At 39.3% G+C, this 15252-nt stretch overlaps 2 protein-coding genes across 2 annotated transcripts in view; one reads left to right on the top strand and one right to left on the bottom strand.

Annotated features, from left to right (window-relative positions):
- The first annotated feature begins 2535 nt into the window (after positions 1–2535).
- On the top strand, positions 2536–7366 carry LOC307125363 (uncharacterized protein). Its single transcript, XM_079815199.1, has 3 exons — positions 2536–2638; positions 2714–2890; positions 6909–7366. The coding sequence occupies exons 1-3, from the start codon at positions 2548–2550 to the stop codon at positions 7139–7141; spliced, it is 501 nt and encodes a 166-aa protein (XP_079671325.1). The 5' UTR covers positions 2536–2547; the 3' UTR covers positions 7142–7366.
- A 1003-nt stretch (positions 7367–8369) lies between these two features.
- gucy2ca (guanylate cyclase 2Ca) overlaps positions 8370–15252 on the bottom strand; it is a gene marked incomplete at both ends in the record, with an annotated part of 30999 nt that continues 24116 nt past the window's right edge. The window contains 4 exons of the mRNA XM_079814218.1: positions 8370–8544; positions 11022–11098; positions 14164–14258; positions 14339–14437. Coding sequence (XP_079670344.1) covers positions 8370–8544; positions 11022–11098; positions 14164–14258; positions 14339–14437 — 446 coding nt within the window. The remainder of the gene's footprint in view (positions 8545–11021; positions 11099–14163; positions 14259–14338; positions 14438–15252) is intronic.

Raw genomic sequence — 15252 nt, 5'->3', positions numbered from 1 at the left:
TTTGCCAATTCTGACTATTTCATGGTTGACATTTTGTCCATTTTAATATTTGGTGTCATAATTTCAACTCTTTTGTGTCATAATTTCAGCCTCATAATCATAACATTTTATATCATAATTAACACATTTTTGTCAGTTTCAACTGTTCTCTCATACTTTGACTATTTCATAGTTGTCAGTTTTGACTCTACTCATAATTTGCATTTTGTCCATTTTAATATTTGATGTCATAATTCCATGCCCTTTTCTCATAATCATAACCTTTTAATATCATAATTAAGACATTTTTGTCAATTTCAAGGGAAGTCTCAAGTCTGATTTATTCATAACGTCCAGTTTCCACTTCAGAGTAGATTTCAAATGTTCATAATTTCACAGTTGTCAATTTTGACTCTTCTTATAACTGTGACTTATTTCATAATTTGCATTTTATCCCTTCTAATATTTTATCTCATAATCTCAACTTTTTATATCATAAGACATTATTATGATTCAATATTTTGACTTTCATAGTTGTCAGTTTTTTGTTGTCAACATTTTACTGTAGACATTTTGTCCATTTTAATATTTTATCTCATATTTTCACTCTTTTCTCATTACCTCAAATTTTTATATCATAATTAAGACATTTAGTCAATTTTGACTTCTCTCATATTTCATATTTGTCATTTTATGCAAATTTTGACTATTTCATGGTTGGCATTTTGTGCATTTTATTATTTGATATCATAATTTCAACTCTTTCATGCCATAATTTTGGCCTTTTCTCATAATCATAACTTTTTATATCATAAGATATCTTGTCAGTCTCAACTTTTCTCTCATATTTTGACTTTCATAGTTGTTAATTTTTTTTTTTCAATATTTTATGGTTGACATTTTGTCCATTTTAATATTTTATCACATAATTTCAACCTTTCCGGGTCCTAATTTCACCCTTTTCTAATCTCCTCAAATCTATGTATCATAATTAAGACATTTAGTCATTTTTGACTTGTCACATATTTCATATTTGTCATTTTTTGCCAATTCTGACTATTTCATGGTTGACATTTTGTCCATTTTAATATTTGGTGTCATAATTTCAACTCTTTTGTGTCATAATTTCAGCCTCATAATCATAACATTTTATATCATAATTAACACATTTTTGTCAGTTTCAACTGTTCTCTCATACTTTGACTATTTCATAGTTGTCAGTTTTGACTCTCCTCATAATTTGCATTTTGTCCATTTTAATATTTGATGTCATAATTCCATGCCCTTTTCTCATCATCATAACCTTTTAATATCATAATTAAGACGTTTTTGTCGATTTCAAGTGAAGTCTCAAGTCTGTTTTATTCATAACGCCCAGTTTCCACTTCAGAGTAGATTTCAAATGTTCATAATCTCACAGTTGTCAATTCTCATAATTGTGACTTATTTCATAATTTGCATTGTATCCCTTTTTATATTTTATCTCATAATCTCACCTTTTTATATCATAAGACATTATTTTGATTCATATTTTGACGTTCATAGTTTTGTTGTCAACATTTATGGTTGGCATTTTGTCCATTTTAATATTTTATCTCATAATTTCAACTTTTTCGAGTCCTAATTTCACCCTTTTCTCATCACCTCAAATTTATGTATCATAATTAAGACATTTAGTCAATTTTGACTTCTCTCATATTTGTCATTTTATGCCAATTTTGACTATTTCATGGTTGGCATTTTGTCCATTTTAATATTTGATGTCATAATTTCAACTCTTTCGTGTCATAATTTCGGCCTTTACTCATAATCAAAACCTTTTATATCATAATTAAGATTTTTTTTTGTCCGTTTCAACTGTTCTCTCATACTTTGACTATTTCATAGTTGTCAGTTTTGACTCTCCTCATAATTTGCATTTTGTCCATTTTAATATTTGGTGTCATAATTTCACCCTTTTCTCATAATCATAACCTTTTATATCATAATTAAGACATTTTTGTCGATTTCAAGTGAAGTCTCTTTAGTCTGATTTATTCATTACGCCCAGTTTCCACTTCAGAGTAGATTTCAAATGTTCATAATTTCACAGTTGTCAATTTTGACTCTTCTCATAATTGTGACTTATTTCATAATGTACATTTTATCCATTTTTATATTTTATCTCATAATCTCACCTTTTTATATCATAAGACATTATTTTGATTCAATATTTTGACTTTCATAGTTATCAGTTTTTTGTTGTCAACATTTTATGGTTGACATTTATTCAATTTCGACTTTTCTCTCTTATATTTTGACTCTTTCATTGTCACGTTATGACACAATTATAGTAATTTTGAGGACCCATAAACAGACCGTTGATCTGAACGGATACTCCGCTGTTTTTATAAAGTGTGTTAGGTTATGAGGAGCTGCAGAACAACACGAAGATGTGTTTAAAAATAAAGTTGTTTCCTCTCCGTCTGTTTGTCTCCAGAGACTCGCTCAGTGATTCATTCTCTCCGCTTTCTCAAATGAAGAAGTGAAACTGTTCTCTGTGTTCTCACCAGTGTGCCGGCGGCCGTGATGGAGAAAGGGTCGTGTGATCCTGGCTCTCGCTGGGACTCTCTGCTCAGACGCTGCATCTCCCACAGGTCTCTGGGACTGGGGTCGTCAGGTGAGCGCATCTGCGGTGTAAGAGCGGGTTCTTCGCCACTGCTGACCGGATGTTGAGTTGCTTTTGTTTGTGCAGCGGTTCCTCCGCCGATGCTGAAGCCCGTGTTGAGCACCAGAGGTCCGGACGAGCCCTGGTCCGCGGTCGGCCCCAGCGTGTGGATCTGCGTCGGGCTGGTGGCGAGCGGCTCGGTTCTGCTGCTGCTGCTGTGGTTCCTCATCTACAGACGGCACGCCAGGACCTCGCAGAACACAGGTGAGACGGACTGCCCAGAGTTCACACCAGGGTCAAGAACTACCACTGACTTTCACTATGAAGCATTAAACACCACAGCCAATCAGAATCCACCTGACTTGATCACAAATGAACCAGTTCAAAAGTTGACATGCCCTTTAGATGATGAATAACTGTGTGTGTGTGGCGGTTAAACTGCTCACTGTAAACTATTTACTGTAAATTTACAATTTTGGTTGCCAGTAAGACTGTAAATTTAAGCATACTGTAAATCCTTACAGTTGTACTGTAAAAATACAGCACACTACTGAATACATACTGCAAAATTGACCCCTTCCCCTTTTTTAACAGTTGTTACTGTAAAATTACAGTAGAAATAATGTGTACACTGTAAAAATGTACTGTACAAAAAAAATCCTGTAAAAAAAGATTGTTAATTGCTGTAAAATGGATTATAGAATAATACTGCAAAGCAATTTACAGTTAATTGTTGTATGTGAAATACAGTAATTTGCAGTTTTTTTTAATGTAGCAAACTTTTAACTCAAATAATATATATATAAAATCAAACCATATTATTTACTTGTAGATGTTTCAAAGTAAAGCTTGCACAAATAAAATCACGGTTTGATTCTATATATATTATTTGAGTTAAAAGTTTGATAATTTTTAGGTAAACTGCACACTGTAAACAATTTACTGTAAATTTACAGCAATTTACTGGCAATTTTGGTTGCCAGTAAGACTGAAAATTTAAGGATACTGTAAATCATTACAGTTGTACTGTAAAAATACAGCACACTACTGAATACATACTGCAAAATTAACCCCCTTCCCCTTTTTTAACAGTTGTTACTGTAAAATTACAGTAGAAATAATGTGTACACTGTAAAAATGTACTGTACAAAAAAATCCTGTTAAATTTTGTTAATTGCTGTAAAATGGATTATAGAATAATACTGCAAAGCAATTTACAGTTAATTGTTGTATGTGAAATACAGTAATTTGCAGTTTTTTTTAATGTAACAAACTTTTAACTCAAATAATATATATATATAGAATCAAACCATATTATTTACTTGTAGATGTTTCAAAGTAAAACTTGCACAAATAAAATCATGGTTTGATTCTATATATATTATTTGAGTTAAAAGTTTGATAATTTTTAGGTAAACTGCACACTGTAAACAATTTACTGTAAATTTACTGGCAATTTTGGTTGCCAGTAAGACTGTAAATTTAAGGAGACTGTAAATCATTACAGTTGTACTGTAAAAATACAGCACACTACTGAATACATACTGCAAAATTGACCCCCTTCCCCTTTTTTAACAGTTGTTACTGTAAAATTACAGTAGAAATAATGTGTACACTGTAAAAATATTAAGATGTAAAAGAGTTAAAAGTTTGTTAGTTTTTAAAAATTATTTCAAATTGTGCATTTCACATACAACAATTTACTGTAAATTGCTTTGCAGTATTATTCTAAAATCAATTTTATTTTAAGTTAATATTTTTAACTTTTTCTCTAATAATGAGGACTTTTAAATCATATTTTTGAATTTTTATCTGATAATGAGGACATTTAAAATCATATTTTCGACTTTTTATCTAATAATGAGCACTTTTAAATCATATTTTCAAAATTGTATCTCTTAATTATGACTTTATGGAAATTGATAATTGCTGATCAGTAATATAGTTGAATATTTAGAGTCCCCGACTGAGCAAGACAAAGCCAAAGGCGAAGAATTATTAATCTGATGTCATCAGCTTGACCTTAAATGCTAAATACAATGTGCTTCCCTTAGTTTTAAACGGATCCTTACATTTGTAATCCTGACCTTCAAGTTCGACTGCGCCCAAACAAAATCTGACAGAAAGCTTCTTTTTTTATGGCTTTGATTTTCTCTCAGTTTTAAAATAAAACGTGTTTTGGAAAATATACATTTCACATAAAATGTAAAATGATATTTTTGTGTATTTTTCATAGCAATAAAAGTATACTTTGTAAAGTTCACTTTTTAAAAAAATTGCCAGGTGTCGTCTTTAAAAAGAGGCCAAACTTCAGTCTGTGCTCCAAAGCGTTCACAATTTATCCAAGGTGCTTTAAAAATATGGCTCTCAAGATAAAAAAAAGTAGAAAAAAATGGAAAAGCTACACGATGCAATGCAAAAACTCGTTCTGTGTGAGCGGCCCAAGAGGCTCAGGCGAGGAGTTTTCACCCAATGAAACCTCAAGCACACACTTTAGTGAGTTTCTGTTCCTCCGCTGGGGTCAGGAGGGGTGGTGAGGGGTCTTCAGGGACCGTCCCATGTCTCACGTCTCCACACACACACACACGCGCGCATGCATCCGTTACCTCAGGACGCAGAGCGCAGCGGAAGAACCCAACGACACTGAGCTAAATCTAACCCCCGAGCGAGAGGTCAGCGGGTTTAGCGTGTGATGATTCAGGGATGTGGGCAAATATTAGAGACTCACACCTGTATAATAACACCACCTCCCATCAGTCCCTATCACTTCAGTTATTCTCTGCGTTATATCATGTCTGCGTTCACACGAAACACGTTTCAACACGCTCGTCTTGCGCATTGCGTTCACACACTGTGATTGTGCATAGCGTTTTTGAACCTGAAAATGTGTTGTGTTTTTCGCTGACGTCAGGTGTGAAGTCTGTTGTGTTTTCTGAATCATAATGGCCCCGTGATTCATAACAACACAACAGTTTTTACCCTGTGACACAGAACCTGTCTGAGCGTTATGCAAACCTTTAGCCCACCGAGAAATAACACTGAAAGATGACACCTATCAACTTCAGTACTGTTTACTTAGTCACCCGTCACTATTACTAGTGTGGATAGAGATGACAACTGCATAGCAACACACTAAAAACACTCGGAACGCCTTAAAGGATTAGTTCACTTTTAAATAAACTTTTGCTGATAATTTACTCACCCCCACGTCATCCAAGATGTCCATGTCTTTCTTTCTAAAGTCGAAAAGAAATTAAGTTTTTTGATGAAAACATTCCAGGGTTTTTCTCCATATAATGGACTTCAATGGGCTCCAAACGGTTCAAATTGCAGTTTCAGTGCAGCTTCAGAGGGCTTTAAATGACACCAGACGATGAATAAGGGTCTTATCTAGACAAACCATCAGTTTCTGAGAGAAACCCAGCAGTATTTATGCTATTATTTTACCTCTTATCAGACGAGCGTGATCATCTCTGAGCTCCGCCATAACTTCCGGCAAGTGAGGTCAAAATACGAGCGTGGTCATAGATATATCGATCGTAGATGCCTCATTAGCACCTGCACGTATCAGTAGAATGAGGCATCTACGATCGATATATCTATGACCACGCTCTAATTTGACCTCACTTGACGGAAGTTATGGCGGAGCTCAGAGATGATCACGTTCGTCTGATAAGAGGTAAAATAACACCTTAAAGCTACACTGTGTAACTTTTTTAGTTCATTCTTAGCTAAAAACAATTAATGTATATTTACTTCTTTCAAGTAATAAAGTATTCTCGTAAGTTTATTGAAAATACATACGGGTGAGGGGTTCGAATGCGGGTCGCCATGTTGCCCCTCCATCTTGAAAGTACATTAGCCAAAGAGGGACATACCCGTAAATTCAAGCTTCGCTTTTGGCGTTTTAACACTCGATGGCACTGTGTCGAATGTGGACGAGGTCGAACTGGAAGCCATGTTAATCTTGGACTAAATCGGCCACTGTAGGAGTTAAAACGAAATCGGAATTGAGAGGAACAGAAACTAATATTCACTGGATGGTCATATACAAGTTCACCACTAGATGGGGGAAAATATCACACAGTGTAGCTTTAACAACTGCTTGACAACACACCAGAAACACTCGGAACGGGTTAGAACTGCATAGCAACACCCAAGCAACCACCCAGTATGGTAACGTGAGGATTTTTCCTGGGGGAAAATCTAGTGGGCATTGGTGGGCATAGTATAAATCAGCTGTTAGCTGTAACTCACTGGTCAGTGTTGTGTATCTGTCCAGCAGGTGAAAAGGACACTACACCTCACCCCCCGACAACCACAGCTCAGGAAGAGGAAGCCCACTCGCCCTGCCTGCATCTCAACGGACACACACAGGAAGTGCCCATCGGCGAGGCATCCTGTGGGCGGAGCCTGTGTAACGGGTGGGCGGAGCACGGGCTGCCACTTCCTGCCACAGAATTGGGAGACTCCGCCCTCGTCACCACCAAAACCGGACAACCTGTTGAAGTCTGAGTGACAGTAGAGTTCACATGGATTCCTCATCACTTTCTTGTGTATTTTTTGGGAGATTTCCAGTCATATTTGTTCATAAACATTATTTGGCTCTGGGACTAAATGCTTATGTTCCTCTATTGTAAGTTGCTTTGATTAAAAGTGTCTGCTAAATGCATGAAAACAGACGTTTTTTTTTTCCCTCTGTTTGTTTATTAATAAGCAAGTTTGGTTAATAAACCATCTAAATAAAACACAGTTTGTTCTCTTATTGTCTATATGAGTAAGAAACAATTGTTATGAAGTCATATTGTACACTACATACGTCATTCATGTCAGAATCAACCGTTGCGGAACGATTAAATGATTGAATACAGGAGTTTTTCGGAACACTGAAACACATATAGTTAAATACATACAGGTATGTGTGTGTGTGTGTGTGTGTGTGTGTGTGTTTTCTACAGGTATGTTGTGGGGTCAGCAGATGCAGGTGTGTGAGTGTGTTTGTGTGTTCTACAGGTATGTCGTGGGGTCAGCCAGGTGCGTGTGTGTGTGTGTGTGTGTGTGTGTGTGTGTTTTTTCTACAGGTATGTCGTGGGGTCAGCCAGGTGCAGGTGTGTGTGTGTGTGTGTGTGTGTGTGTTTTCTACAGGTATGTCGTGGGGTCAGCCAGGTGCAGGTGTGTGTGTGTGTGTGTGTGTGTGTGTGTGTGTGTGTGTGTGTGTGTGTGTGTGTGTGTGTGTGTGTGTGTGTGTGTGTGTGTGTGTGTGTGTGTGTGTGTGTGTGTGTGTGTGTGTGTGTGTGTTTTCTACAGGGATGTCGTGGGGTCAGCCAGGTGCAGGTGTGTGTGTGTGTTTTCTACAGGTATGTCGTGGGGTCAGCCAGGTGCAGGTGTGTGTGAGTGTGTGAGTGTGTGTGTGTGAGTGTGTGTTTTCTACAGGTATGTCGTGGGGTCAGCCAGGTGCAGGTGTGTGTGAGTGTGTGTGTGTGTGTGTGTGTGAGTGTGTGTTTTCTACAGGTATGTTGTGGGGTCAGCCAGGTGCAGGTGTGTGTGTGTGTGTGTGTGTGTGAGTGTGTGTTTTCTACAGGTATGTCGTGGGGTCAGCCAGGTGCAGGTGTGTGTGAGTGTGTGTGTGTGTGTGTGTGTGTGTGTGAGTGTGTGTTTTCTACAGGTATGTCGTGGGGTCAGCCAGGTGCAGGTGTGTGTGAGTGTGTGTGTGTGTGTGTGTGTGTGTGTGAGTGTGTGTTTTCTACAGGTATGTTGTGGGGTCAGCCAGGTGCAGGTACTCAGGCTGCCCGTCGCTGCTGTGTCTCTGTGTTCGCCGCTGGCGCGTGGAGAGAGTTTTCCGGCGCTCATTCCCGCGTGTTTCCAGCGTGGAGACGATCCTCTGGGCCAGATCCTGCTGCAGACGCTGGAAGTTCTCCCTTGGGATCAGAAGACACACACACAGAAAGATTCAACGTGTGTAAGCTTCGATCTTATGGTGCGTTCACACCGGACGCGAATGTGTATAGCCTTCGGCCGATCTTTGCTCTCATGGATCTATAATTTGTTCCCTGGCGAATCGTTTAGGCTGAGGGCAAAGATAAGTTTCATTACTTTTTTATTTTTAGGCTATTTAACTTTATGTTACCGTTGTAGCCGACTAGCACTGACTTTGAATGTTTGACTGAATTGTTTGCTTTATTTCATGTGTAGCTTCTTATACCTTTTACTTATACTTTTGTATTATTGATCAAACATAAACTTGCATTTAACAAAAAGAGACTGGGATGTGTTTCATGTCATTTAATGTTATCACAGTGATAATCATATTGTCTGAACCAGATATTAATATACAGATTTTCTCCTCGTTGTTGTCACTACTAGAGCAAGCTCCTGATTGGTTAACGCGGCACGAATATCCGCCAAAGTTCAGATTTTTCAACTCACGCGAATCACACGTCAAACGCTCAATTCGTGCCGTGTCATTCGTGCCACCGAATGTCTATTCGCGACTTGGGCTAGTCTTGAGTAGCATTTGGATGTGTTTTGGGCTAGTCTTGAGTAGCAATTGGCCGTGTTTTGGGCTAGTCTTGAGTAGCAATTGGGGCGTGTTTTGGGTTAGTCTTGAGTAGCAATTGGGGCATGTTTTGGGCTAGTCTTGAGTAGCAATTGGGGCGTGTTTTGGGCCGGTCTTGAGTAGCAATTGGGGCGTGTTTTGGGCTAGTCTTGAGTAGCAATTGGGGCGTGTTTTGGGTTAGTCTTGAGTAGCAATTGGGGCGTGTTTTGGGTTAGTCTTGAGTAGCAATTGGGGCATGTTTTGGGCTAGTCTTGAGTAGCAATTGGGGCGTGTTTTGGGCCGGTCTTGAGTAGCAATTGGGGCGTGTTTTGGGCTAGTCTTGAGTAGCAATTGGGGCGTGTTTTGGGCCGGTCTTGAGTAGTAATTGGGGCGTGTTTTGGGCTAGTCTTGAGTAGAAATTTGGGCATGTGTTTTTGGCTAGTCTTGAGTAGCAATTGGCCGTGATTTGGGCTAGTCTTGAGTAGCAATTGAGGCGTGTTTTGGGCTGGTCTTGAGTAGCAATTGGGGCGTGTTTTGGGCTAGTCTTGAGTAGCAATTGGCCGTGTTTTGGGCTAGTCTTGAGTAGCAATTGGGGCGTGTTTTGGGCCGGTCTTGAGTAGCAATTGGGGCGTGTTTTGGGTTAGTCTTGAGTAGCAATTGGGGCGTGTTTTGGGTTAGTCTTGAGTAGCAATTGGGGCATGTTTTGGGCTAGTCTTGAGTAGCAATTGGGGCGTGTTTTGGGCTAGTCTTGAGTAGCAATTGGGGCGTGTTTTGGGCTGGTCTTGAGTAGCAATTGGGGCGTGTTTTGGGCTAGTCTTGAGTAGCATTTGGACGTGTTTTAGGCTAGTCTTGAGTAGCAATTGTGGCGTGTTTTGGGCTAGTTTTGAGTAGCAATTGGGGCGTGTTTTGGGCCGGTTTTGAGTAGCAATTGGGGCGTGTTTTGGGTTAGTCTTGAGTAGCAATTGGGGCGTGTTTTGGGCTAGTCTTGAGTAGCAATTGGGGCGTGTTTTGGGCTAGTCTTGAGTAGCATTTGGGGCGTGTTTTGGGCCGGTCTTGAGTAGCAATTGGGGCGTGTTTTGGGCTAGTCTTGAGTAGCAATTGGGGTGTGTTTTGGGCCGGTCTTGAGTAGCATTTGGGGCGTGTTTTGGGCTAGTCTTGAGTAGAAATTTGGGCGTGTGTTTTTGGCTAGTCTTGAGTAGCAATTGGCCGTGGTTTGGGCTAGTCTTGAGTAGCAATTTGTGTGTGTTTTGGGATAGTTTTGAGTAGCAATTGGGGCGTGTTTTGTTCTAGTTTTGAGTAGCAATTGGGGTGTGTTTTGGGCTAGTCTTGAGTAGCAATTTGGGCGTGTTTTGGGCTAGTTTTGAGTAGCAATTTGGGCGCGTTTTGGGCTAGTCTTGAGTAGCAATTGGCGTGTGTTTTGGGCTAGTTTTGAGTAGCAATTTGGGCGCGTTTTGGGCTAGTCTTGAGTAGCAATTGGCGTGTGTTTTGGGCTAGTCTTGAGTAGCAATTGGACGTGTTTTGGGCTAGTTTTGAGCAGCAATTGGACATGTTTTTGGCTAGTCTTGAGTAGCAATTGGGGCGTGTTTTGGGCTAGTTTTGAGTAGCAATTTGGGCATGTTTTGGTTCAGTTCAGCCCTGGAATCTGATTGGTTGATCACTGTCAGTCAGTGGGGAAACGTAAGTAACTCCTCGTCTTATTTACTGAACTGTTGTATAAAAGCAACATCACCCTCACAATTGAAGTTGCAGTGAATTGTGCCCATGTGTCGTTCTGATAATAAATCCAGCATGTGTACATGTTTTACTGCTATATTCTGGGAGCATTTTATGATTACAGGACACAAGTGTAGGTGGTCTTACGCTGTTGGTGGGGTCGGCAGGTTGTATTTCTGCCCAGTGACTCCAGTCAACCAGTAAGTCATCTCCTTCCCTTTACCCTGAAACACAAACATACACGATGTGAGTCTGCAGTTACTATGAACTCTTCTTCAACATACTGTGGATGGCTTAAGGGACTCAAATAAGAGCCTGCGATTGGATGGACGCTGAAATAAGAGCCTAAGATTGGACAGAAGCTGAAATAAGAGCCTACAATTGGACAGAATCTGAAATAAAAGCCTACGATTGAACGGAAGCTGAAATAAGAGCCTACGATTGGACAGAAGCTGAAATAAGAGCCTACAATTGGACGGAAGCTGAAATAAGAGCCTGTGATTGGACAGAATCTGAAATAAGAGCCTATGATTGGACAGAAGTTGAAGTAAGAGCCTACAATTGGACAGAATCTGAAATAAGAGCTTACAATTGGACAGAAGCTGAAATAAGAGCCTATGATTGGACGGAAGCTGAAATAAGAGCCTACGATTGGACAGAAGTTGAAGTAAGAGCCTACAATTGGACAGAAGCTGAAATAAGAGCCTACAATTGGACGGAAGCTGAAATAAGAGCTTGTGATTGGACAGAATCTGAAATAAGAGCCTATGATTGGACAGAAGTTGAAGTAAGAGCCTGCAATTGGACAGAATCTGAAATAAGAGCTTACAATTGGACAGAAGCTGAAATAAGAGCCTACGATTGGACGGAAGCTGAAGTAAGAGCCTACAATTGGACAGAATCTGAAATAAAAGCCTACGATTGGACAGAAGTTGAAGTAAGAGCCTACAATTGGACAGAATCTGAAATAAAAGCCTACGATTGGACAGAAGTTGAAGTAAGAGCCTACAATTGGACAGAATCTGAAATAAGGGCATTCGATTGGATAGAAGTTGAAATAAGAGCCTACAATTAGACGGAAGCTGAAATAAGAGCCTACAATTGGACAGAAGTTGAAGTAAGAGCCTACAATTGGACAGAATCTGAAATAAAAGCTTACGATTGGACAGAAGTTGAAGGAAGAGCCTACAATTGGACAGAATCTGAAGTAAAAGCCTACGATTGGACAGAAGTTGAAGTAAGAGCCTACAATTGGACAGAATCTGAAATAAGAGCCTAGGATTGGACAGAAGTTGACGTAAGAGCCTACAATTGGACATAATCTGAAATAAGGGCATACGATTGGACAGAAGTTGAAATAAGAGCCAACAATTAGACGGAAGCTGAAATAAGAGCCTACGATTGGCCAGAAGTTGAAGTAAGAGCCTACAATTGGACAGAATCTGAAATAAGAGCCTAGGATTGGACAGAAGTTGAAGTAAGAGCCTACAATTGGACGGAAGCTGAAATAAGAGCCTACAATTGGACAGAAGTTGAAGTAAGAGCCTACAATTGGACAGAATCTGAAATAAAAGCCTACGATTGGACAGAAGTTGAAGTAAGAGCCTACAATTGGACAGAATCTGAAATAAAAGCCTACGATTGGACAGAAGTTGAAGTAAGAGCCTACAATTGGACAGAATCTGAAATAAAAGCCTGCGATTGGACAGAAGTTGAAGTAAGAGCCTACAATTGGACAGAATCTGAAATAAGAGCCTAGGATTGGACAGAAGTTGAAGTAAGAGCCTACAATTGGACAGAATCTGAAATAAGGGCATACGATTGGACAGAAGTTGAAGTAAGAGCCTACAATTGGACGGAAGCTGAAATAAGAGCCTACAATTGGACGGAAGCTGAAATAAGAGCCTACAATTGGACAGTAGTTTAAGTAAGAGCCTACAATTGGACAGAAGCTGAAATAAGAGCCTACGATTGGACAGAAGTTGAAGTAAGAGCCTACAATTGGACAGAAGTTGAAGTAAGAGCCTACAATTGGACAGAATTTGAAATAAGAGCCTACGATTAGACAGAAGTTGAAATAAGAGCCTACGATTAGACAGAAGTTGAAATAAGAGCCTACGATTGGACAGAAGTTGAAGTAAGAGCCTACGATTAGACAGAAGTTGAAATAAGAGCCTACGATTAGACAGAAGTTGAAATAAGAGCCTACGATTAGACAGAAGTTGAAATAAGAGCCTATGATTGGACAGAAGTTGAAGTAAGAGCCTACAATTGGACAGAATCTGAAATAAGAGCCTACGATTAGACAGTAGGGCTGTCAAAATTGCTAAAAAATGACGTTCGAATATTCCCTCTAAAAAAAGCACGAATATTCGAACTATTCGAACATCTGGTTGCGCATTTTATCAATGACGCGCATTACGTCAATAACAGGACAAATGAATACAAAGACACATAACTACTTATATAGGTAGTAGCTTGTAGCGCGCGATGCAAAGTAAGGGTGGTCCAGTTTGCACATACAAATTAGTTGCTTATATTTACAAAACGAGCCTACAAAAGCATAAAAAAGCCCGTTTAATAAAGAAAAGTTCACGAAAATAAGTGGAAACTCACTAAAGTGTTAAGTGAAATTAGGAAACATTTAGATATCATAAATTGAGTTGTATAAGTTAACGTTACATTTCTACATAGCCTACATTTTGTTCTCATGTCACAAGTAATATCAAGGTTTATTTTGATCTGTTTTACATGATTCTTCTGTAGTGTGGTTTTCGGTGAAGTGTACTAAAATAAATATCGTCACCTGTGTACATTAGCCCACTTCTTCTCGACGCTTTTCCTGATAGTTTATAGAACAATTACTCCGAGTCGCCATCTGTCGTTTCAAAGAAAAGCACAACGCCGAGCGCGTCAAGTATAAACGCCTCATCCGTTTGGGGAGGAGCGCGCGCAGTCAGCGGGAGCTCGCGCTGCGGAGCCAGGCCAAAGTACACAAGGCTTCAGGCGCGCTAGCGCGCCCACTCGCAAAGCAGACAGCCACGCCTCTACTACCGCGGGCGTTTTTTTCCCCAAATTTTTTTATTTATTCGAATATTAATTTTCACCTTCGAAATTCGTTTTTTAAAAACTATTCGAATATATATTCGAATTTAGAATATTCGTTGACAGCCCTATTAGACAGAAGCTGAAACATGAGCCTACGATTGGACAGAATCTGAAATAAGAGCCTGCGATTGGACAGAAGCTGAAATAAGAGCCTGTGATTGGCTGACATCTCTCCTCTCACCTTCAGGTGTGTTTCTCCTCGGCGCTCGCACTCAAACTGACAGTTGGTTCGCTGAAGGATCTGGATGGTCGACTCGCTCACGTGAATCCTCAGAGCTGGAAAACACATGAGCTGCTTCACTGAAGAGTGTGTATTTGCACATGTGTGTATGTGACTGTGTGTGTTTGTGTCTTACGCAGGCCTGTAGACTCCATACGTGACGCTGTGTTGACCGTATCTCCAAAGAGACAGTAACGCGGCATCTTGTTACCCACCACACCAGCCGCACATGGACCTATACACACACACAGAGTTATGAAGTTACACCAACCCTGCATTATAATCATCTGTCTATTGATTAACATTGTAAGACCGCATGAATTCGCTCCAAGGATCTGTAGCGAACCGCGGTGAAGGCCGCACGCGCGTTCAGTGTTTCAGCTGGAAATGGATTTGATTATAATATTCTTTATCTGACTCCATTTATCAAAGTTGTCGCATTTAGAAGAGAATGCCAACTGGTTGTTTGGTCATTTATATTTGATAGTTAATCATACATTTAAACATTACGTTTTAACCCTTTGTTGCAATTATACCGTTCCGTATTAGAGATAATTAATAATTACAGATTAATTCAGAAAGGATCAAAAATGTAACAATTTATTAACCATCAAGTAAATGTAAAATGTCAATTACATAATAGACAGAAATTCTAATTATGGTTACACTTAAAATAGCTTCAAATAGATGTAAACTTAAACCCTTAATTATACTCAGTAGGCCTATGCCTAGAATGTTACCTGTGAGAGTGAGAGAGAGAGAGAGAGAGAGAGAGAGAGAGAGAGAAACAAAGAAAGAAAGAAAGAAAGAAAGAAAGAAAGAAAGAAAGAAAGAAAGAAAGAAAGAAAGAAAGAAAGAAAGAAAGAAAGAAAGAAAGAAAGAAAGAAAGAAAGAAAGAAAGAAAGAAAGAAAGAAAGAAAGAGCTAAAGAGCAGCTCTCTCTAGAGAAAGCATAGAATCAAAAAGAGGAAGAGCTACAGTTCGGATCTTCTTTTATCCTCTTCCCTGATGTCACCAAACTCAAATATTACTCTTTTAAGACTGACCAATC

The sequence above is a fragment of the Gobio gobio genome (genome assembly GCF_949357685.1).
Source record: "Gobio gobio genome assembly, chromosome: 1".
NCBI classification, from domain to species: domain Eukaryota; kingdom Metazoa; phylum Chordata; class Actinopteri; order Cypriniformes; family Gobionidae; genus Gobio; species Gobio gobio.
Note: the sequence above shows the minus strand (reverse complement) of the source record. Positions and strands in the feature narration are given on the sequence as shown.